Consider the following 24,970-nt stretch of genomic DNA (forward strand, 5'->3'; position numbering starts at 1 on the left):
GTGCATGACGTCACCATGAGAGGGTGAGTGATCGTTCGATTAGCCAGGGGCTCACCCGAGCGAGCACCGCGGGGTAGACCCAGGGAAGCTAATCGAACGCACCCACCCTGAATACGCACGGTGAATATTAATGCCCACCAAAATGGCGCATCCAGGATTATTCTGATGATGACGTCAGGTGAATTGGGTCAATAGGTTACATTTTGTCTCTACTGAAAAAGGCACGCTTGACCATTTAAAGAATGTGTATTGTGTTGCAAACTGGGAGGGTATTTAGATACACTTTAATTGTGTTGATTTGTAGCTGGCTTTTGCATTACGACTGTACATAGTAGTTCATGATTGTCCATTGTGCGCGCCGTCTGTGACTGATGCATTGCTAAAACAGGGTATTAATTTTATTCTCTTATCCCGTGTCTCATTGATTTCAGACCAACCCCGTTTACGATTGTCTTAGGACATGTTCGGACGTGCTGAGAACTAGTTGGTGTAACCCAGCTTGTTTTACCATGTGGTCTAATACAGGACCGGCGTGGCTCAGTTTACCGAAACAACAACACGCACCAAAAATGTAACTGCTCTCAAGAATTTGCATTTGCTGCCATGCAGCTAAGATGCAGAACGTCTTCCCATTCAACATTTGGTGAGTCTGGATTATACTGAGACCCATTTTGAAACGACTGGATTTGGCTTAGGATTCGGCTCAAGCTAGCCTGGCCCCGCGGTTGTTTTGACAACGTCTGCTTTGCGTATACGCGCCGAGGGTTTCAAACGAGAGAACGGAGCCTCACGCCGAGTCCAAAGCCGAAGCCGTGGTTTCGAAAAGGGCCTATGTCTCAAATCACCTATGCCTGATATTATTTGTGTTACCTAGTGTAGTAGGCCTAGTAATTGATTTTTCTATATTAGGCCTAAGATCTATATTTGGTTGCATACAAGTCCGATTTGTGACCATCATTCAAATGAACATCATAAACTACTGGCTCAAGTCCTGCGTCATCATCCTGGGGCCGAGTGTCATAGAGCTGCTAAGCACTCAAATTTGCTCAACATGACATTTTTGCCTTGATAAAAACAGAAATTCATACGTGATTTTCATGAAAAGCAAACAACAGCTGAATACCAGTAATAGGCAATATGCAACAAATTGAAATTTGGTTGGTATATCTGTTTTTATCAAGGAAGAAATCTCATGCTAAGCAAATCTTTGTGCTTAAGCAGCTCTATGAAATAGGCCCCTGTATATGCGCCCATGTACGCGCCACGAACAACAACTCTTGTACAATAAAAGGTCTTCATTTGCAAGAGGGTGTAAAGGTGGGGGGGGGGGGGGGGGGAGGAAGCCACCTCTTTCAACCATTATGAAATTAAATACGCAAATTTTTCTAAAGAATATGGGTTGTGCAACTCTCTGCTGATGATGAAGGGTAAACCAAAATTAATATTAATATTTACCGTTTTAAAATTCGGATTATCAGACTTTGTTCAGGTTCAGGTTTATTTTTTCATACCATTAGGTATAACATGTAAAATGTAAGGAAAACTAATTATCAGAACTTAATTACAGTATTGGGAGGTCGCAGACAAGAAGCCTAAGTTTGTACGAGGTCGACTGGCCTGTTCAAAAAGTATAGACTTACATATACAAATTAAGTTACAATCATGATTTTTCAGAAAAAATTAGCAATTATGTTAATATCAAATGTAATTTTGTTTATGAAAATAGGCGGTCTGTTTCTTGATGGAGTTTAGGTTTAGGGATAACTCTCCGTATCACGCCGCCACTTTTTCACTCAATTTCCCCAAAACAGTGTTTCATTGAATGTAAAATACAAATAAATTGAAAATAGGCGGTCTGTTTCTTGATGGAGTTTAGGTTTAGGGATAACTCTCCGTATCACGCCGCCACTTTTTCACTCAATTTCCCCAAAACAGTGTTTCATTGAATGTAAAATACAAATAAATTGATAGCAATATTGAAACATCAGGCTATACTTACCAAGGAGCTACAGACTATTGGACCTGTAATCTCAAAAGTTGCGTTTCGGCTGGCTTGCCGAGTCGTTGAATGGTTCGCTATAATATACGTACACTCCACCACAGGCTGAACAGTTTCCATAAAATGGGCAAGTGGCCAACACGCAAGTTGCCAACACGCATGCGTGAAAAAAAGTTCAGTATTGTGTTCAGGCTATTGAAAAATGAATTTAGATGGATCAAACTTAACCGTGTTTGTGCAAATAATATGCTCATTTGAAGCACAGTTTGCTGGCGGGACTGTTTGTCATCAGTCACTCACTTGATTGAACGAATGTCAGCCAGACAGGGTGTATTCTTCTAACCATCGAACATACTGCGAAACCCGCTTGGATTATTGAAAGACAAAAGGCTGTAAAATGGTAGACAGTGTGTGGGTCTAGTCCGCCACCCAGAAGCAGAAATAACCAACTGCGTTTATAGGTAAGACAATATTTTGTAAAATTAAAATATTGCAAAACCTTTTTGGGAATGCAACACAAAACGGGGTTATTATGTACGATTAGAAAACAAACAAATTTTAGGTTTTATTACGTTCGTTTATTAAGATAATGATTGGGTAGGTTTAAAGGCACTGGACACTATTTGTTCATAGTCAAAATAGTTTATTTAATTTGGTGAACTGAACATTCTTTATCCCCGATGAAAATTTAACATCTATTAAATCGTTTGCAGTACCCACTGTATGTGTATTGATTTTCTTGCCACTAATTATAGAGCTGATTGAGTGATTGTGTTATATTTAGGTACTGTTTTGAGGCCTAAAATAGTTGTATTTTTGTCAATGCGTTTAATTTGGTTGCACATGTAATTGGGGATTGTTATTCGGGTCATACATGCATAATTGTCGTTGGGTGATATAACACACAGGGTATAGCATAACATTCTATGTTTCAGTCAGTTGCTAATTGTGTTTATGTGGTAATTATAGCCCAGGGTTTATAGGTCAAAGTTGGTATAACAGATTCGCTTCAGTCCATTCACTTCAGACACATGGGTCGATGTAAACATTGCTTTATTCATCAGTCCTTTATTTGCATAATTATTCGGGTAATTCTGGCTAGGTCCAATGATACAATCACTGAGTATTTCTTGTGACATATCTTTTGTTTCTATTTTCATTGTAGTTAGTCTGTGCTAGTCACAATGTCCACTAAGAACATGAAGAAGAAGAGTTATTAAGATCCCAATCATATGAAGCACAGCATTTTCGTCTTTGGCTGATTCATGCATATGTTGAGATACACCAAGTGAGAAGACTGGTCTTTGACAATTACCAATAGTGTCCAATGTCTTTAACAAAAATATATAGGCATAATAATAGTATCTAAACATGCGTTTTGAACATTTGATGCTTCCTTTTACTAATGTTTTATTGTAACAAATGAAAACATAATAACCCCTTTTCGATTGATTAGTAATTATCGGTTAAATAATTTTGTAAAAATGTATCCATCAATACCTCAGACAGTTTTGCTATTCCTAATGGTGGAGAGTGCGTCACGTGGGTGTGTATAAACCTTTGTTTATGACCAGTAAAAAGTTTTGAAACATGGGCGTGACACGCGAGGTTGCACCTGTGCTTATGGGAAAGTTTCTTCATTCCTATTGGTCGGGAGCAACGGCCGGGACAGTTGTGCCACATCACGCGATGCGCGCCTTACCATTTCATAGCTGGAGGGGTGTTGTGTTGAAGGAAATCATTTAACAATTAATTTGTTTGCATTTCTTTACTTTTTGACCAAAAAGTGTTGAAGTTTTTTGACCGAAAAGGTATTTATAAATGGGAATCAAAGTGTGTTGAATCGGTTTTCAACTAGTGGTTTAAACCCGCCGTGGCCTAGTTCTTGATAATTTACCTCGACTTCGTCTCGGTAAAATTATCAAGAACCAGGCCTCGTTGGGTTTAAACCACTAGTTGAAAACCTCTTCACCACACATTGATTCCCTGATTTTGATAACCTGCTTCCATTTAAGTTGAAAGATTTAGTCACAAGAGTAATATCTTCTTTATTAACAGGCTGGTTTGATTTAGGGCACGATTCATCATGATTGTAATCAAGGTTTTGATTATACTCTTGGCGCTGGAAGTCGGTAGTGTTTGGTAAGTGCTTATTTTTTCCAAACAATATAACGATTTTTAATTGACTAATTGCAGCAATTTATCACCCTTAAGGCTTTACATAAGTTTTGTAATGTTAAAAAAAATATTTAATATTACTATATTTTACAATTTCGGTGTGTTAAAAAAATAGTTGCCGGGGACCTCTGTAAAAGAAGTGTTTCACTGAGAGGTTTGCCCACGGTGAACAAGGAAAAAATACAATACAATGAAATAGATTTACAATAAAGCAACTCATGGGAAGTGTTCAAGCAACACACGATGGACAAACAGAGGACGATGGAACACGATGTAAACAGCCAGGCAAAAATATACACTTTCTAAAGCCTCCCTGAAGATTTTTGGATTCGACTCGGGAAAGTATCTTTAAAAATATATAATAGCCAATAAAAAAAAGAGGTAAATAAGACAAAAGTAGAAAAAATAATCCAAAGCAAAAAAATAAAAAATAGCTCCGTTTGTAAAAAGAGGTCTACGCACTTGTTCTTATTTGTTTTAGAGCACACAAAGGTGATGTTGGGTCTTGTTGCAAAAACCACGGGTTACCTAACCCCGAAGTGTGCTTGAACAGGAAATCCACTGACTCTGGTTTTGTTTGGGGAAAACGGGATTACACATTTTGTTTACAGAGATAAAAACTTGCCCCAATTTAAACCCGCTTCTTGCTTGAATTCAAGTTAAACTTACATTAGTAAGATATAAGGTAAATATTTAACCCATTGTGTACATCTTAAAGAGTCTGTGTTGGGTACTTTTTACACAATGTCCACATATTTAAATTAAACCTAAACAGTTTGAAGACAATGATAGTAGAAGGTTTCCCTTAAAATAATACTTGCTGAAGTGCTGTAGTTTTTGAGAAATGAGTAAAACAAGGTCACCAAAATTATTTCAGTCTCAGTTTTAGCATGTAAAAACGTATAAACCAGTTATGGTATTTTACCATTACATACCATAACTGGTACGTTTTTACATGCAAAATAATGTTCGTCTCACTGAAAGTGAGACGATTTTTTTGTGTGACTTGTTTTGCTCAAACTACAGCACATCTGCAATTATTATTTTTAAGGGAAGCTTTCTGCCGTCATTATCTTCAAACTGAGTAAGTTTAATGTAAATCTGTAGACATTGTGTTTTGTGTTACAAAAACAATTAATACCCAAATCCTTTACAACAATTACCTTTTAAACAATTTCTTGTAGGTGTGATGTCTGTGGTTACTCCTGTCAACAACGCTACACAACTAGTTGCTGGTTGTTTTGGGAGTGTACTCGTTACAGGTTTGTTTGCTTGATATTGGTCAGCGACATTTTGGTCTCAATATTTTACTTTTCAAGGCAACATTTGAAAAGACCGATTGCGCTACCAATTTTAACATGTGATCACATGACCTGAGATAGGTATAAAAAACACATGCAGCTACACAATACAGACATTGGAAGACTCGTACCGATGGACCATAATCGGATGTATTTTCGATAAGTAACACTTTTAGCTCAAAAAGAAGCCCTTTTAATAAAGTTAAAATGTTGTGGCGTTGAATTAAATCACATTTTCTGTTTGATACATCCAGTAATCTACAACAAAAGAGATTTCCTTTGAAAGAGCTCGCGAAGTTGTCATACTCTAGCTGACAGCTACCACTTCTAAAAACATAATTTGAGGGTGAAAATAAAGGAATTTGCAGCTTCTTCAGGAAATTTGTATTCAAAATATTGGCAGCAAAATGATTACAATGAGGGCAATGTAAAACCACACTTCCCGTGTACATAATACCCATGACATCATGTGAACAATCTCGTGGAATTTCCTAGTTGGTGGAACTGTGTTTACCCATTACTGGCATGGTTTACTCACCGGTAAGGTACCATGGTACAAACTCCAGAATATTCTATTGATTTCGAAAAGGAAAAGCCTCGATTAAACAAACAAATGCAACAACAATCATGTCTTTTTAACGTTGGGATGCAGTACGCCGTGTTTGTTATTATGTGTGATACCCATCTTTAGTTCACGTGACGTTGGTGGCTCCCCCTGTTGCTAATGCTACTCTCACATTGTAGTGAATTTGTTATCGAATGTGCTTACAAAAGGAAATAGTTTGACAAACGCTCAAACTTCGCAACATTCGCCATGTCTTCGTAAGCGTTGGTAACAAACTCACTACGTTCACAAGCCATTCTCCACCTAATTACGAAGATCGGTTAATCACACTGTGGCGATTATTGTTGCGAATAATATTATGAATATGTTCTTGCGAATATGAATATTTGAATTTGCGGTGAATTCGCCCAAAAATTGCGATTAGATAGTGAATCTTTTCATCTCGGTCACCCCTCGGTCGCGCCTCGACCTCTCTTTACCAATATCTTACGAATATATTACGAATATATTACATATACATATAATTTTTAATAATAATGAATTATCAGTTTTATCAAATTTTTACCAAATTTAATCAAATTTGTATATATTTTTTTGTGGTGTGCATTCATGCCTGGAGCTTTTCTTCTCTTCTTTTTAGTCAGAGTTTGTTGTTTTTTGTAATTTTTAACAATAATGAATGTAAACACGCCAATTAAAGTCTTTTTAACTTCTGTCGTGTATTTTGTGATATTTTTAATAAACCTTAATGAATTGAATTGAATGAAAAATATACCGTACATGTATTGTTGAATAGACTATTAACTTAGCATGGTTAAGTGCATCTAAATAATTATGCTCTGAATTACAATACTGAAATTCGTGGTTTTTTTTGCCCGATTTGCAGAGAAATTACCTGTTACAGGTGTTGCGAAGGATGGACGGGGTCCGTTGGTGCCGGCTGTCCCACTCCAACATGTAAGTATAATAAAACGTGCTTTCCTCCCATGTAACTCCACGCTCCAATTAAATGAAACATTTATTTCCGTACAAATGAAAGAATCATTAGATAAATATATAGATAGATACATAGATAGTTAGTTAGATAATGAGTAAGATAGATGACCTTAGCTTTCGATCCAAACCGGACCTTCTTCAGAGTGTTATATCAATTTTTATAACACCCCTTACCAATATTCTGCCTTTTCATTAGTTTAGAGCGCGTCACATGATATGTCTTAGTTTTGCTAGACGACGGCCGTGTGATAGTGCATCGGTTTGCCGTGCGCTAGTCCGAAAGACTAGCACACGGCGTGCAGTACCCAGACGTCCGTTGCGTGTACGAGGATGATAAATTAATAGTCTGTAACCATTTCGGATTACATGCTTCGCCTCGGGAAAATAGAACGCTCCGGGGATCACCTTGGGAGTCATAGTTTTAACCATAGCACTCGAAGCAGTCAATATTTGTATACTACCTCCATGGTTATATGATCACGGTTTGTACCTTTAAACCTGTAGCCAGCGTGTGTGTTTGCTGAGCCGTATCTTCCTTTCTTCACTTTCCCCACCTGGGTGCTTTGATAATGGCGCACTTACTATCTTTCAAGAGAAATTATGCGGTATGCGGCATGCCATAGCCGCACGCTCTTTCGATTCTGGGAACCTCTGGACCGTTTGCTAACCGGTGCAAACGTCGGGGATGTGATGATCACTACTTCTACCGCGGGTCTGACGGCGCTCTACTGACTGGACGTGGTACTAAGGGTCTTGGACTACCCATGGAGGAAGGAAGAGAAGGAGCTCGAACGACCCGCAAAACCGCAGAGTAACAAAATAATACTCTGACAATGCCCCTGTCTGGCCAGTGGAAAAATATAGGAGACCTCCAGCTGGACGGCCGATTAACGAGTAGGATTAACGTGCGGTACCGCCAGTCTGCGCTCTTGCCTGCGTGAAAAGTTGAATAATTGGAGACAAGAATTGTGAATATACACGTTTTCATTTACCGTTTGTGGTGTTTCACGGAAACATCATGGCATATTTTTACATTTTTTGTGACTTTCCGGTCACTAGCGGTGGTTCAAAATGTGGGTATTAGCACACGAGGGTGGTCGGTATTCAATTGTGTTTTTCGATTTGGTGAGCACAAGTGTACACAATTTTTATCAGGTCTCAAAAAAGTTGTTTTTCTGTATTATATCCATACGACATACGACACCATAGTTGAGTGAAGAACCAAGTGCGCACGCGCAAACTCACATACGACAGGTCGCCCTTTGTCTGTGTAAGGCATGTCGGTGATTACGAGGTATCGTTAAACGGTTGTGGTACCACGGGTTCGACTTTTGAAGTCCCTTCGTTCGAGCTCCTTCTCTTCCTTCCTCCATGGACTACCTTAACTGTGATGTATTACCGAAGGCTACCTACCTACCGGTGGTGAGTGCCGGACTCCCCGTTCCCGAGCACTCCCGGGTCGATTGAGCACAAAAACTTGTATTTCTCTAAACATTCTGAGTTCATTGATATTCGGCCAAATTCTTACTTTATTATACTGATTCAGTTCATTTACGAACTACGCCGAGTTGATTTATGCTTTATCTAACTTCATTTTGTCATCACCTTTTGTAAGCTTTGATTGTGTAAATGAAAAAATTAACTTATTTAACTGTTATCATACCCAGAATGTGTCAACCGTTGCCTTTGTCAGTTGCTTGTTTTCCCTTTCTTTAATTGTTTTGGTAATTTCATTGTTTTATTAGTCTGCCGTGCGTACCGACTTATGGGGTTTAACCTTGTGAGTTGGTCGTAAACAAGAGGCATAAAACAAGTACAAACAAATACATATCCATTTATAGAAAAAGAGAGGGGAAAGAGATTAAGGGAAGAATCCAGAAAGAAGCGGGAAAATTACAGCCAATCAAAGTTTCTATTTCAGAAACAATTTGAGCTATTGATAGTATACAAAATTGCGAGAAACGGCTCCCTCGGAAGTAACGTAGTTTTTGAGAAAGAAGTAATTTTCCTCGAATTTGATTTCGAGACCTCAGAATTATAGTTTGAGGTCTCGAAATCAAGTATCTGAAAGCACACAACTTTGTGTGACAAGGGTGTTTTTTCTTTCATTATTGTCACGCAACTTTGACGACCAATTGAGCTCACATTTTCACAGGTTTGTTATTTTGTGCATATGTTGAGATGTACCAAGTGAGAAGACTTGTCTTTGACAATTACCAATAGTGTCCAGGGTCTTTAACCCTCTCCTTGGATCTCATATTTCCGAAAATACAAACAAGATAAAAGGTGAGAATTATGTGTACAATAGACTGGTAGAACAATTGCAAAACCGTTTTGTCAGTTGGTAGTCAAATTCTGTCCGGCTAGATGTTTGTATTTGGACACTGCTTCCACACTTACACAAGTTATTTCACTGACATAGAGTTCGAGATAGTTTTCATCACACCACTGGATAAACTGTGTGACTTCATCTAGAAACTTCCTCTTACCACCCAACAAGCAAATTATAGTAATACAACACAAGCAAAGCGTAAACATGACAAATGATAATTATTATAAAAGCAAGAACCTTGTGATGAGTAAGGAGGTTGTTTAAAAAAGCCGAAGCTTGTAAGGCACAGCGCTAGACATAATACAAATATACCAAGTAACAGCAAAGAATGCTGTATGATACGATGTTTACATTCCTAGTCGGAATTGGAAAAAAAGCTTAGTTAGTGTAACTCACATTGGTTGAACTCTAGAAAATAATGATCATAAAAATGTACTCGGTGAAAAGCACTGTAGCTGTGGATGAGAAAAGATTCCCTTCGAAGTAATGTATAGTTTAGACATACACCCATGCAAAGACACTGGACACTATTGGTTATAATAACATTATTTGTTAGCATAGAAACTTACTTGGTAATGAGCAGTGTACCTTCATCATGCTGCCTCTATCTTGGTCATGTTCCTCGTATCGAATAACTACAATGAATGCCAATAATCATTATGAAATTATGAACAGACTATTTTGTTCTTCCAGCCTCGGTTTGGTAACAATGGAAGTAGGTGGAGAAAGTCAAGATGGCTGCACCGTGATAAAGGTCTGTTGGGAGCTGTTGGTAGTATAATACATTGCAGTGAAATTTAGTGGATTATTGTATTTCGTTAACGTTTTCATCATAAAGTTTGTTTTTGAAGCGTGCACACAGATTGCCAACTGTCTGGCAGAGAGCTGCACCACTGCCTCTGATCAGACATGCGACATGTGCCGCGGTGATTATGGGGCAGCTCATGGTTCTGCCTACAAGAAGTCATACGACCAGACACAATGCATCAGTGAGTAAAAACTTCCACCGAATACGTAAAATGTTAGATCGTATGTATAAACCACTCCTTCGATCTTTTGTATCCAATTTTATGAAGTTGCTCAAAGTAAGCAAAACTGTACTAAATTAGCAATACATGTACAATGTTTTACTGTTAATGCACGTGCATACTGAACTGGTCTATGAAATATTCCCAAGGGCATGGGCCCAATTTCATGCTCAAAATTATGCTCAACAGAATAAGCCTTATCTTACATGCACAACCCGCGACTGGTTTTCTGCTTATAATTGTTGGTTATCACTTATCAGCAAATGTTTAAGCAATATTTACTGCTCTACCAGCTTCATGAAGTTGGGCCAAGATCAGTGACGTAACTCATCAGTTACTTGAATAAAAAATTGATAAACAAAAATTATGTTTTTGCCCCTTCATCTCCACCACTTTACATGAAAAGCTGTGGTTAACCAAGTTCACCATAAAACTTCCGCCTCGGTATTTAATACGACCCGGGTCGCTTTTACCCGGGTCCCCTTGACCCTTTTCTTGGTCAGTATGACCTGGCATGGAATATATGTATGTCGTCCCCCCCCCCCCACCCCCCCCCCCCCCAAACCCCCCCCCCCCCCAAAAAAAAAAAAAAAAAAACAAAAAAAAAAACAAGGGGTCAAACTGACGCAGAATCGAATTTAAAAATCAAATTTTCAACCGCTTTAAATCAGCCTGGCCAGAAAATGGGTCAAGCCCCATGGGATCTGGAATTCGGGTTAATTTTGACCCACAAGTTTTAAAAGTCTGGGTCATTTAATTCACTTCCTTAAACCATCTCAGCTCCCTGGGATAGATACACCCCGATCTACAAGTATGCACCACTGAATTTGGCGAAAAAGAACCATCTCTGACCTCATTTACCCCTGTACAATTACAGTTAAGAGTCAGCTTGAGTTCGGTGCTCTTACCCGCTCGGCCACGACACTCCACGTACACTCCACTTACAATTACTCCTTTTCCAAAACTATTTCCTCCCAGAGCAATGTTCTTGGAGGGAAGACAGCAACGCCTGCTACCCGGGGTCCTGCACGGACGCATTGTGTAATTGTAACACTGGATTCTCTGAAACTGACTGCAGATCAAGTGAGTTGTAACATCGATGTAAAAGTGTATTGCGTTTTGAAAGCCTTTGCTACGGATCTAATTGCAGAACGATAATGTGTGTCTATTTTATGAACAACCACCGAAGAAGAAGTTAAATTTTATTCGTTTATCAATTAAAACTATCGCTGTGTCAATAAGGGAATTAATGTGTGGTGAAGAGATTTTAAACTAGTGGTTTAAACCAGCCGATGTCTGGTCCTTGATAATTTTACAGAGACGAAGATCTGCAAAGTTTATGTTGTTCATTTGGTGTCTTATAGTAACAAACAGTGTATTGCGGCTGTGCACGAAAAAAAAACCTTTAACTTGGATCGTCTTAACACAAGCAAATCAACATTTTTACACTATATTACCTTTTATCTGTTTTACTTATACTTAAACAACAGTGGGCACAAGTCAAGCACCTGTATTGTCAGAGTATCGTGCAACCCTAAGGAAGGGCACCACTACCTTAGAATCACCGACCATCCAGAATAGTACGGATACCGTCTATACGAACGTCAGAGACTTCGTTGAACTACAGATTGTATCGAAAAGCTCCTACCAACCCACTGATCTCCCACCTACCCATCCGTACATCGAAAGTGTTAGACTTGGTGTGGTTTCAGCGAATGCTTCTGCAGTCGTCCACCGTGAGTATGCTACCAATCTTTTAGAGCCAAAATTCCATGGACACCCAAATACCAAGTCTGAACAAAAAATAAGTGCCGTAGGCCTAGTATCAGTTAACGGTAACACTAACCTTTAATATTCGAACTAAGTGTGCAGGGATTTTTGTATGATGACTGCTCTACTTTCCGAGACCCATGTGTCCTGAAAATCCCTCGTTATTTACACAATTGGGGAGAGTTATAGGTTTAGGGTAACGGTGAGGTTAAGGGTAAGAAAGGAAGAGCTAGGTCCGAACATGGGAGTGTCGGAACAACGGCGTGAAACCTGTTGTATTGTGCTGAGAGGTTAAGAGCACCTTAACGTCTGCAACCATTTAATCACAAGGCATTCATCTTGATTTTAAATAATCTTACGTTGTTTTACTGTAATGAGATCGGGGGGGGGGAGGCAATTGTTGTTTGGTATAAATAACTATCAACTACTGTTACTTTATGTGCTAGGCTAGGAAAAATACTGACATATTATTTTAATGATGCTAATCGGTGTGTTGTGGTACCCCGTTCTGATAACTATCTATGAACGGGCTTTTATATTGTTAATCTTTGTCACAGAACGCTCAAATTAATAAAAAATAAAACACTACAAACTCTACGAAAATGTATACATAACTTTTGACTTGGCCCTACAGGAGCTACAGCAAGCATATATGTAATCGGGACAGTGACGTCCTGCTCAGATGGGACCTATAACAATGACAATCCTGCGACTGACTTATCCAGATGTGATCGTAATTTCACCATCAACTATAATTCATGGACGCCGGTTACTGGAGATATGTAAGTTATTTGTCAAATTGGGAAGGTAAGCTTAAGATATTCTTTGTGAACTTAAGTTTTTCTTTCTTGGGACCACACCGGGCACAATCAAAAGATATTGTGTTGAAGATCATTTGATGGACAAACTTTTTTTTTAAAGAAAGCTTGTATTCAAACTCAATCACTAAAATCACACAAAGTAAATATAATTATTTGCATTGACATATAGCTTTAGAAAGGGACATAGTATACAAAAAGTAGTGCCGCTCAAAAACATACTGCTGCAATGCCCATGGCGAAAACATGCTTGAACGAAAAACTAAATAATAGATGTTAAAATTTGCATCGGGGATAAAGAATATTCATTTTGTTTACCCATATACACCGATATGTGTATTATAAGCACTGTATATATTACCCAGTACTTGCCTGACTTCTTCTCCGGAGGGAATCGAACCCACGACCTTTCTAATTCTAGAGCAGTGTCATACCAAAAACTAATTAGGTGATATTATTTTTGTTTGGCCTCCACAAATGATTTGATGAGTTTTGTCTTTTGAACTGAATTGCAGACTCAGGTATGACGTAACGACAGTCAGTGGAGGATACATGAAACTGTACGATAGGGATCACTCGAACGATATCATGACCCGATACTACAAGGGCAGTACGACGTCAGGGTACTCAACTTTCACCTTTGACTTTGATGACCCCTACCACTGTGTAGATGTCATCAGCGGATGCCGAACTACTATGTTGCATGCTGGTGATGACGTCACTTCACAGGTAAGGTTTTGTCGGTGTTCGGTTTTTCATTCTATTCGTAACTGCATTGAAAGTCCAAGTTTCCATGCCAAGCAATCACTTCTGGTTTGTTATCAAAGTAAATAATTAGTGTTTATTTTGATAAAGTAATAATTACACTCTGTCGATATATTTATCATTTAAGTTGTTGTATGATGGAATTACGTTATACTTAGGAATGCGGTAACACCATCTAATGATATAACTCTAAATGACTTTGGGTGGTTCTGAAAAAAGAGTTGAAACCAACGGTTCCTTTCAGAACCACCCTAACTAATTTAGAGGTTATCATTACATGATGTTACGGCAAACTTTAATATATCACAACTAATTAAATTTGTCATTACTTTAAAAGGCAATGTTTACGGTCACGTGGCAAGGCTGGGTGGACGACCTTTCTGGTATCAAGGAGTTTGACCTACAAGTGAGACAACTGTCAGGAAGCCATGGTGACCAGATGACCGAAATCTTAGACAGCCCGGCTGTATATTCCGATACCGCTGAATCTGGACAGGAGATCACCCTACCTCGTGTCGGTAAGTTAAAAACAAGCACGGTTACTTAACCTTCAAGTTCGGTCACAATCTCGGCCAAAATACTTGGGCCACCCATTCCAAACGATGCATGAAACCATTCCCTGTACACTTCCCACTGACAATAGTCATTCTCTCCCCCGTCCCCTGTCCCCCGCTCAATGGTGACTGTTATTCAGAAGACAGTGCAACAATGAGAACCAACATTGAAAGGGGGCGGGGGGGGGGGGGGGCAACGAGTAGCCGGGATTGTAGCCCGAATCATTCAAGTGGGATTTGCGACTACTCCTTGGTGGTTGGTTGAAGAACTAGTTGTTCAATAGGCCCTACCTCAACGTTTTAATTAAGCTCTTATAGTTTTCAGGGGAATGTTGCACTCTAATAACCTGTCAAAAAATACACTGTCAAAAGTGTAGGTTACATTGTATAAAGTGACCAATTAATGGTTATCAGTTTAATTGAGTTTATGGAGATCGTCTTTGTACCTATACAAAACTACTTGCAATATCTGACTTCGTTTGGAAATTAACTAGTAAACAAAAAACATCATTAGGGTATGGGGTTATTTTTACATGGTTAACTTTAAGTTTCGGGGCACATTTCGCAAGACCCACATTGTTAAACTGTAGATTTAAAAAACATTACAAGGATGCGCTTTCTTCTGTATTTAAACTAAAGGTGTCTACTCTTTCGTCTTGACCGTGGTCGACAACGCTGGCAACTTTCGCCTGGCTCGACGTTTCGTCTTCCTTGATGATGACCCGAATGACGTCACCATACAGGATCACGACACATACCCACTGCGTGTTCTGTCTGCGACCACAGAAACCGGCTTTGAGTGGATCACTGCACTAGGCACGACTGGGGGAACTACCCCAGTACGTTTGGACTGGGCGAGCCATTTCATTAATTTGAATCACCATAACCAGGGGTTGTTGAAACCAATTGATGACTGGAGAAGTGGTAGTATTGACGTTGGTGAGTAGATTGAATTGAATTGAATTAAATTGCCAGGTATACAAAATAACTGTTAATATACTTGTGTATAAACAAAACTAACTTAGAATTACGCTTTTTATTCTGAGTAAACAGGTGTGACTGGAAACTTTGATTACTAGTTGATTTTTGTTTTTATTAATTTGTCTTAAAAGTTGAAAATGGAAAATTTGCGAAAGTTTTCTCTGCACGCTATTTAAAAAAAAAGGAAGTATTTTCAAAACCAAAACGGTATCATAAATTGTTGCATAGCCTACGAGCGGTGCAAACTAATTGTGTGTAAACATGCATCATTGTTTTTGTAGGGCAAATGGAGGTGAAACAATATCGAGATGTCCACTGAGCTTATCTGGACCTTGAGTTTATTTCATCTCATTTCAGTTATAGCCTTAAATTAATAACTTTTTCCCCTTTCCCACACCCTTGATATTGTCCTTTTTGTTTCCATCTTCTTAACTTAACTTAACTTAACTTAAATGCATTTATAAAGCGCTTTAACTCTGTTTCAAAGCGCTGTACAGTCAAGAAAAACATTAAAATGCAGGATTAAAAAACATGAGCAGAAATAGCAATATGTTTTTTTTTTAAATACACAGCAGTTAAAAAAGTAGCAATTTAGTAAAAACCTTGCATTACAAACATTCATATTAAACAGAATAAAATAGAAAAAAAAATAAGCGTCAACGGACCCAGAGTAAATCAACCCCACTATACTGATAAATCAACCCCACTATACTTGAGGTCTAACCAGCAACCCTCCCATGTCGTCTCCCTATTCATTGTTCACCCCATGCTTTTTTTCTGTGTGCCTTCTGACTCTCTCTCCTTTCATGTATTTAAACTTCACTGCAAAGATACCTGTTCATGTTTGTTGCGTTGTCATTATCCTTCGAGAAAGACTCTGCTAGGTTCGAAAAGTGAGACCATTTACTGTTAATGTTTGCATTGACGTCTTCGCCTCTTTTTGCATGTTTTCCACTGAGCAGATTATGACCAGTTTTTTGGGAAGCGAGGCCGCGCAGCCATCCCGAATGCTCTCGGCATTACCCAGTTCCGAGTCTTTCACGACAGTGACCATCGGGGTGGCAGGTCAATCGTCAACGCGTCAGACGACAATTCGGATCACTGGAGTAGTGAAGCGTTGAACACACAAGCAACTTATGACCTGACCTTGATAGACGGCGATTCCATTCGCTTTTGGGTAGAGGCTCGAGACATCGCCGGCCACTTCGTGAGGGACACTGTATTAGTTCATGCTGATTCTTCACCACCAATCATTGAAGATTTCTGGCTGGTTCGGGACGATACTGTGAATGTAGCTGTACATAATTCAAGCGACTTGCACGACTTGAGGTAAGATTTACTAACGCTTGGTAGGATTTTACTATAACCTTAACTTTTATGAACTCGGATAAATAGTTGATCTTTTACCTTTCCCGAAAATTACATTGTTATTGTATTGTGTTCATGCCGGTTTTAATATGTTTTCTTTGGTCTCTATTTGATATGGAGGAATGATCTATTGAGAAGTTAAGTAGATCTCTATGAGTAGATGTTCTCAAAAGTAGGCCTCGAGTTGATTAAACTCATGTGACTGATGAATAATTTTGTATAATTTGTTCTTTGCTCAATGTTTGTGATTCTATTTTCTTCCCTCTGGTTCATTTAAGAAAAGTAAATTATTTTCCATTTGTTTATCTATTAGTGTGGAGTTTAGGACCTACGACATACACAGTGGGGTTCGAACCATCGAGTGGCGTCTGTTTGACAACCACACAGGGAGCGAGGTTGAACATGGGAGTCAGACAGTTGCTGCAGTCAAGGTTGACCAGGTAAATACTGGGTGCGTTCGATTTAGCTTCCCCGGGGCGACCCCGTTCTGCACCCGGTACGTTCGAATAGCTTTGACGTCATTCCAGGGGCTCACCCGGGACAGCCGCGAGTGACCTGCTTGTGGAGTGGGTCACTTGGGGGCTGGCCCTAGGTGCATGACGTCACCACGGGAGGGCGAATGATCGTTCGATTAGCTCTCCTCGGGGGCCCACCCGAATGAGCACCGCGGGGTCGACACAGGGAAGCTACTCGAACACACCCATCTGGTTATACTCAGTTGGTGTTTATTTTTCTCATAGGACGACTGTGATCCAGTAACGTGTATGTGTGTCCCTGGCGGTGACTGCTACAATGTAGACTACGGGTTCAAACCAACATTCCACATTGGTGTTCATGACTTTGACTATTACATTAGGTTGACGGTTACCAACCATGCTAGACTGGCGAGATCTATCACAATCAAGGTAGGTTTTTAAAATAATTTTTCGAAGGAGCACTATAGTGTTTTGTTGGTAAACTAAACTTTGGTTAAATGACTTAAGTGCTGCCCTTAAATGGACACGTTTGGTAGTTGTTTGGTAGTTGGTGTATCCCAACATAATGCATGCAATAACAAGTCTGTGAAAAATTTGGGTCAAATTGGTCATCGAAAATGCAAGAAATAACAACAGAAAAACACCCTTGTTACACTTTACTTTGTGTGCTTTCGGATGCATATTAAAATGCTTCAGCTGAGGCCTTTTACGGTGTGAGTGGGAAATTATATTTTTTTGAAAAACTACCTTACTTCAGAGGAAGCCGTTTCTCACAATGGTTTATACTATCAATAGCTCTCCATTGCTCGTTACCAAGTCAGTTTTTATCTTAACAATTATTTTGAGTAATTACCAAAATAGTGTCCACCTCCAAGTGCCTTTAACTATAAACATCACACCTGAAATCATCTTACTATGCATAGATCACTGTGGATGAGTCGCCCCCTCAAACTGGCGTGGTGCATGATGGGATACGCGGGTCAGATGAGGTCGACTTTCAAGAGGGCAATGACCTCGCTGCGCACTGGGAAGGATTCTTTGACAGGGAGAGCGGGGTCAAGTTTTATGAGTATCTTTATGACGTCACATGCTGGAATGATGCAGACACGATACCTTCCATCAAAGACATGGTAAGCCAAAAAGAACCAAATCATAATTATATTGTTCAGTATTTTCTTAACTTAAACGCCTCGGGACCATTTTGTGGATAAGACCGCTAAATAAAAGCCGTTTATTATTATCAAGCTAAATATAAACAGAAACAGATAATCTGTGCTGACAACTTATATTAATATATTTTGATTTTTAGCAGGGGGACTGAATGCCCTTAAAGACACTGGACACTATTGGTAATTGTCAAAGACCAGTCTTCTCACATCTTAACAAATGCATGAAATAACAAACCTGTGAAAATTTGAGCTCAATCGGTCATCGAAATTGCGAGATAATAATGACAGAAGACTACAACCTTATCACACAAAGTTGTGTACGGTCAGATGCTTGAAAATCAAATTCTGAGGTCTCAAAATAAAAATCGTGGAAAATTACTTCTTTCTCGAAAACTACGTTACTTCAGAGGGAGCCGTTTCTCACAATGTTTTATACTACCAACCTCTCTCCATTACTCGTTACCAAGTAAGCTTTATGCTTAAATAATTATTTTGAGTAATTACCAATAGTGTCCACTGCCTTTAATAATGAGATTAAACCAGTGAATTACCTGTATTACGATTGACGATAACAACCCCTATACATATATAGATGACAAGAACTACCGTCACACATGCAAGTTGGACAGCGCCCTCAAGAGGCATGTACTTCATCACAGTTATCGCCTACAACCGTGCCTTAGAGCCGTCTGTTCCTATCTGTTCTGATGGTGTCATGATTGACACTAGCCCACCAGAGTTGTCTAATATCTCAATCAGTGATGCTCGAATGAGGCCGGGTCTTGCCAAAGATAACGAGGGCCGTGTGTGGTTCATCAATGAACATCGAAAGAAGACTGAACTACTCAACGTGTCTGATGTCTGCAGGTAAATAATCAAACACAGGTTAACGATTAGGGACGTGTGTGGTTTATCAATGAACATCGAATGAAGACTGAGCTACTGAATGTGTCTGACGTGTGCAGGTATTTATCAAAGTCGGGTAATGTTTGTTAGTATAAATAATATTTTAAAGCTGTAGTTTGGATTTTAAAGAGGATAGCTTTAAAAAGTAGTATTGTCTTTTCATTACTAAGAAAATCGAAACTCAATTTATTTGTACAATACAAACCAGTTCTTGCTTTAACTTGCACGACTTGGTGAAATCTTGTTTCAATATATCTTTCAGGAATGCAATTCCAAGTAAAGTTGATTTCTTTGAATTAGTTGTTGTAGACAACAAAACTGTTGTTAATCAAAGACTACGTCTTTACTTTGTTTTCAGGTCTAAAGCAACCGTAGTGAGCGATATAACGCTGTACCCAGGCCAAGAAATCCTAAATGATTCAGTCTCGGTTATTGGAGAAGACATTAATTGTCAGTGGACGTCTGGCATTCAAGAGAAGTTCTTTCTTCCTACACACAAACATGTAAGAAACTAAAAAAGAAATTGATAATTTACAAATTAATTCGAAATTTTGTAGTCCAGTTTATTGTAAGTTTGTAGCCTTTTCGGCAAAAATGTAAACATAAATCGATTTGTGTTTTTTTTGTTTTCCAGATAACCTTTTCTTGGTCGGGGAGTGATGCAGAGAGCTCAATTTACGACTACGAGATCGGTCTGAGCAGTGATCCATCCAATCCGACCTCTGACCTTGTGACCTTTATGTCGACATCTGGTCATGATCGTTTCGTGATGTATCATCCCCATATCAGCCAGGGGCATGTTTTCTTTCTGGTTGTGAAAGCTGTCAATAAAGCACAATTGACTTATTCTAAGGTATGTATAGCTAAAAACGCAGGTTTCTTGGAGAACAATTACTATTGACAAACTGGACAACAAATTTAGAGCATGGAACAGTAATTAAAGGCACTGGAAACGTTTGGTAATTACTCACAATTTGTTAGCATACAAACTTAGTTCTGTAATGGGAAAATACTTAAGGGCTGTCGAAACAAAGGCGTGTTACCAAGTAAGCATCAGTGTTAAATGATGTATGAAAAAATGGGTAATGTGTTTTTAATGAATTAAACATTTCCCCTGAAAAACTATTAACAAAGAACGAGTAGGACAGTTAGAATTGATGAGAATTAAAAACTATGGTATTTCTTTTCGATTGCAGTTTGTTGGACCTATCATCGTGGACACCACACCATCCATGTTTGTTGGCCGTATTCTGGTTCATTTAGACGGCGGGTATTTGGTGACTGAATGGGGTGACGACGGCTTCACGGACAGTGAGGATGCAGATCTTACATATCAAGTTGGCATTGGTAAGATAACAACACAGAGATCCATTCAATAAGTTGTTGTGGATGCCTGAAGATGGGCAAACCAGCTGGTTCTTCTTAAATCGTACAACTTATGCAGAAATTGTTGGTCTTTTTTATCACTTAAAAGTGGACACTATTGGTAATTACTCAAAATAATTATTATCATAAACGTTTCTTGATTATGATTAATGGGAAGAGGTTGATAGTGTAAAACATTGTGCGAAACAGCTCCCTCTGAGGTGACGTAGTTTTCGAGAAAGAAGTAATTTACCACGAATTTGATTTCGAGACCTCAGATTTAGAATTTGAGGTCTCGAAATCATGGCATCTGAAAGCACACAACTTCGTGTAACCATGGTTCTTTCATTATCTTGCAACTTCGAGGACCGATCGAGCTCAAATTTTCATCGGTTTGTTATTTTATGCATATGTTGAGTTACACCAACTGTGAATACTAGTCTTTGATAATTCCCAATAGTGTCAAGTGTTTTTTTTTGCATTGGAGCTTGACATTATTTATGTTTTGACTGACCTCTTAGGTAATTATTGGTATTTGTTTACCGTATTGGATGTGTCAGATAGTAGGTTCTAAAGACAAATGTTCATAATTTCGTTTTAGGACATACCAGAGGTGGAACAGAGTTTGTCTCTTTTCGATCCAAGGAAGAATACGTCATCGGTCCGTGTGAATCCCAAACCTTCTGTGCTGCCTTCCTATTGGATGATCTGAGCTGGTATCTCCATGGTGATCATGAATATTACATCTCAGTCAAAGCTGAGAATAGTGCTGGACTATCGACAGTAGGAACCTCGTCTGTGTACAGGCATATCGTGCAGTTGCCATCCCAGGGGGTGGTGCTCGATGTTTCACCATCTGGGAAAGAGGTTGGTTTTGGGGTATGTACCTTACAGATTACCAAAACGTAAAGAAAAGGAAATGTATTTTGTTATTTAAAAATATACCTCTTTTGTATAAAGGAAACTTAACAGTAGAACAATCCACGAGTCACACTGGTAAACATTCAAGCATTTGGGTTTGCATGCCAGACAAATTTGTTCCAGAAAAAGCTGCCGCACAAACTTTCACATTGCTTGCTGGAGAAACCATTCGCCATTTGACTGTTTTGACGAATATTATTTAGCGGTCATTGACCTGACATGCCATAAGTTCGTATGACTTTTCATCTAAATTAAATCCAAAAGACGAGCAGTGTATACTGTTCTAAACTTCGAGACCAAACCGATTTCACACATGGTTGTACCCTAAAGTCTACTATTCATATTTTTATTTATAGTTACTCTTAAATTAAATCCATTACTAGCTTTGTCTTCCAACATGCAAGCTTGTATTTTTCTGAAAAAGTTTGTCAAGGACACCGACGTTCAGACGGATCAGTCAAGAATCTCCGCTCAGTGGTTCGGATTTGAACATCCCCATCTTGATGTCAATTATGAAGTGGCCGTAGGATCAGGTGGACATGGTTCCTATGATGTCAGCAATGGCTTCATTGACGTCCGCAATGCAACGTCCTACCAGTTAGACGGACTTGATCTAACACCACTCATGGTAAAAAAAAAATCCTATCATTTAGTCAACTTTATCATTTTAGTCAACTTTGAGTATTTGACAAATTTTGGTACAACTTCTGGACAGAAAAAAAAACATTATCCCGCCGTCATGGCAACTGAGAGTTGTACATTTTTAGTGTTTGAAAAATCTTGGTCCAAATTTTTGGGATGGTTATATAGTCTTATATCATGAATTGACCGTTTTATTAAACAAGAAATGACACAAATTGTACAACAACGCTTCCCTTACATTAATGCCACATACTAACATCGTCTATTTTTTGTACACACAACAAAACACCTATCTATTGTAACAACGAACTTTCTATTGACTTTTTTTATTAGACTTATTACTTTACTGTCCGGGCAACATCTGAAACTGGAAGCGTCATCGTGACGTCAGACGGTATCAAGGTCATCCCAGAGGGTCAAATACTAGAAGGGGCATTTATCAAAAATGGACTCGGATGTAATCCTGATAACAGTAAGAGTATGAACTGTTTCTTTAATTGAATTAATGTATATTAAAGGCCGGGCTGAATTTGGTATTGTCCAAAATACAATGATAGTAATATATGAAACTAACTTTTGTTTTAGGCTATCTGTGTTGGTTTGATCTTCATGTAAATTTTGCTGAAAACATTTCCTCTTCAGTAACCACGCCTACCGGGTTATCCCATCACTCAACCGCCCCATCTCAACCCTGTGAAGATGACGTCACATACCAGCCCTCTACGTCTGGTATCTCCGCCCGATGGAGCATCCCGGAGATGTTACGGCCCTTTGTAACCAATGTCTTATGGACAGTGGAACAGGAGATTCTGACTCAACATGGTATTCTCAAACTTATCTGTCTTTGACAATTACTAAAAGTGGCCAATGCCTTTACAGGTTCATAGTCAAAATCAAGATTGTTAAATCTTGATTAAAAATAAAAATAAATGTTTCTTCATATTGCTAGCTCGTTTGGAATTAAAGACACTGGACACTATTGGTAGTTTTCAAAGACCAGTGTTCTCACTTGGTGTATCTCGAGATGCATAAAATAACAAGCCTTGGAAAAATCGAGCTCAGTTGGTTGTCGAAGTTGCGAGATAATAATGGAAAAAAAAGAACCCTTGTCACACGAAGTTGAATGCTTTCAGATGCTTGATATTGAAACCTCAGAATCTAATTGTGAGGTCTTGAAATCAAATTCGTGAAAAATTACTTCTTTCTTGAAAACTACGGTACTTCAGAGGGAGCCGATTCTCACTAGGTTTAATACTATCAACAGCTCTCCATTGCTCGTTACCAAGTACGGTTCTGTGCTAATAATTTCTTTGCGCAATTACCAATAGTGTCCAGTGCTGAAAGTTCGATCAAAAACTCTATTCTTTGTCGTGTTTAAACTTTGTAAAATGATTAATTCTGATATACTATATTCATGCTTAAATTGTTTTTGGTTTTGACTAGATGTGGACAATAGCTCATCTGAGTGGGTCACATTATTGGACTATCAAGATCTAGGAATGGCCTTCAATCATGTGGATGCAAGCCTAGGGTTACATGACGGAGCACATCTGAGGTCTAAGGTAATCAATACTCACAGGTTTGAGTCATTGTCATAAAGACCAGTATCCCCACTCGTGGTACAACCCAACATAAATTAATACCACACCCACAAACTTTGGCTAAAATTGTCATCGATGTTGCAAGAAAACACTACAAGTAAAAACAACGGTTAACCATGCCTTTCAGAATCCAGTAGTTCAAGAATAATGCTCAAGTTTGAGTCTTGTCAAAAAAAACAAAAAAATTTGCAAACAATTTTTTTTCGAATGCTTTGCATTGGGTAATTTGTGATGATTTATTAAACCTGTTGCCAGTTGTTAGAAAATTTTATCCTTGATTTGTTTGGTCAAGTTTTAAGGAATAGAATGAGAAGGATCTAATTACACAATAATTTGAGAACGATATTTGTTTCTAGAAGTAGAATTAAACCAATAATGTTGAACAAATAGGATTTATTGGATTAAAATATCGAACAGAACATTGACAAAGTGACAGATTTGTTTTGGGTAATATAGACCAACAAAATAACCGTTCTGTTTGTGTTTGGCACAGGTTCAATTCTGCCACGTGAGTGTCTGCTTTCAGCCAATAATAAGTGACGGGTTCTGGGAACTCTCACAGCCTCCCTTGGTAGGTGACATCACTGTCAATGACATCGAGACAGATTCAACAAGTACAAATCTCCACGTGGTCTTCCAGCCGTTTGAGCATGCGTACATTGACCATGATAGACAGTTAGAGTTGATGGACTTCTACGAGTGGACTATTGCCGAGGATGGGGAACACAGTGCCGTACTGAGTGAATGGAAACGCATTGATGATTTGAACATCATTGGTGAGACGGTATGTTGAAACTCCTTTTGAAACATTTTGTTTAGAGAACAACGTCTTTAGTAATAGAAAAGTGAAAACGTCAATATTTTTGTTTCCACTTTTAAAAGGCCCGATTCACTGCATCGTTGGATGGACAACTCGACCACGACACGTGTCTCCGTTTGGCTGTGAGAGGCTACAATAAAGCTGGCCTTTCCTCCATAGTTAGCACAGAGGTTGTGGATTGCGATGATGTGATGATTGTTAAACCGCATGTTGTCATCGACTCAGACCGTAAGTCTGGACCTAAACCATGGGGGGGGGGAACCAAATTTATTTTTCTATTGAATTTTTCTTCTATCAATTGGTTTTACTATCTAACCTCTAGAAGGTTATATTGAGGCATTGCGTGGTCAAATCAATATGTATTTGGTTTGAGGTAACACCATGAGTGTATCTACTTGCCTGGGGTAGAGTTTGT

General features: G+C 38.8%; 2 protein-coding genes across 3 annotated transcripts in view; one reads left to right on the top strand and one right to left on the bottom strand.

Annotated features, from left to right (window-relative positions):
• LOC117298529 overlaps positions 1-2,048 on the bottom strand; it is a 106,123-nt gene extending 104,075 nt beyond the window's left edge. The window contains exon 1 of the mRNA XM_033781832.1: positions 2,000-2,048. The gene's annotated coding sequence lies outside the window, so the exon portion shown is untranslated. The remainder of the gene's footprint in view (positions 1-1,999) is intronic.
• A 251-nt stretch (positions 2,049-2,299) lies between these two features.
• The window catches only part of LOC117298344, a 44,885-nt gene continuing 22,214 nt past the window's right edge, over positions 2,300-24,970 (top strand). The window contains exons 1-26 of one of the 2 annotated variants that reach the window (XM_033781550.1): positions 2,300-2,460; positions 4,058-4,141; positions 5,362-5,439; positions 6,930-7,000; positions 10,223-10,360; positions 11,378-11,482; positions 11,890-12,135; positions 12,804-12,951; positions 13,503-13,716; positions 14,090-14,270; positions 14,946-15,245; positions 16,250-16,616; positions 16,969-17,095; positions 17,396-17,560; positions 18,055-18,261; positions 18,893-19,167; positions 19,565-19,709; positions 19,841-20,059; positions 20,403-20,553; positions 21,173-21,450; positions 21,917-22,120; positions 22,468-22,606; positions 22,777-22,956; positions 23,578-23,696; positions 24,229-24,519; positions 24,618-24,783. In XM_033781550.1, the coding sequence (XP_033637441.1) occupies positions 4,086-4,141; positions 5,362-5,439; positions 6,930-7,000; positions 10,223-10,360; positions 11,378-11,482; positions 11,890-12,135; positions 12,804-12,951; positions 13,503-13,716; positions 14,090-14,270; positions 14,946-15,245; positions 16,250-16,616; positions 16,969-17,095; positions 17,396-17,560; positions 18,055-18,261; positions 18,893-19,167; positions 19,565-19,709; positions 19,841-20,059; positions 20,403-20,553; positions 21,173-21,450; positions 21,917-22,120; positions 22,468-22,606; positions 22,777-22,956; positions 23,578-23,696; positions 24,229-24,519; positions 24,618-24,783 (4,570 nt within the window). In that variant the 5' untranslated portion in view covers positions 2,300-2,460; positions 4,058-4,085. Of the gene's footprint in view, positions 2,461-4,057; positions 4,142-5,361; positions 5,440-6,929; positions 7,001-10,222; positions 10,361-11,377; positions 11,483-11,889; positions 12,136-12,803; positions 12,952-13,502; positions 13,717-14,089; positions 14,271-14,945; positions 15,246-16,249; positions 16,617-16,968; positions 17,096-17,395; positions 17,561-18,054; positions 18,262-18,892; positions 19,168-19,564; positions 19,710-19,840; positions 20,060-20,402; positions 20,554-21,172; positions 21,451-21,916; positions 22,121-22,467; positions 22,607-22,776; positions 22,957-23,577; positions 23,697-24,228; positions 24,520-24,617; positions 24,784-24,970 lie in introns of those variants that run through there. The other variant, XM_033781549.1, reaches the window with a different exon arrangement.

The sequence above is a fragment of the Asterias rubens genome, chromosome 13, assembly GCF_902459465.1.
Source record: "Asterias rubens chromosome 13, eAstRub1.3, whole genome shotgun sequence".
Taxonomy (NCBI): Eukaryota; Metazoa; Echinodermata; class Asteroidea; order Forcipulatida; family Asteriidae; genus Asterias; species Asterias rubens.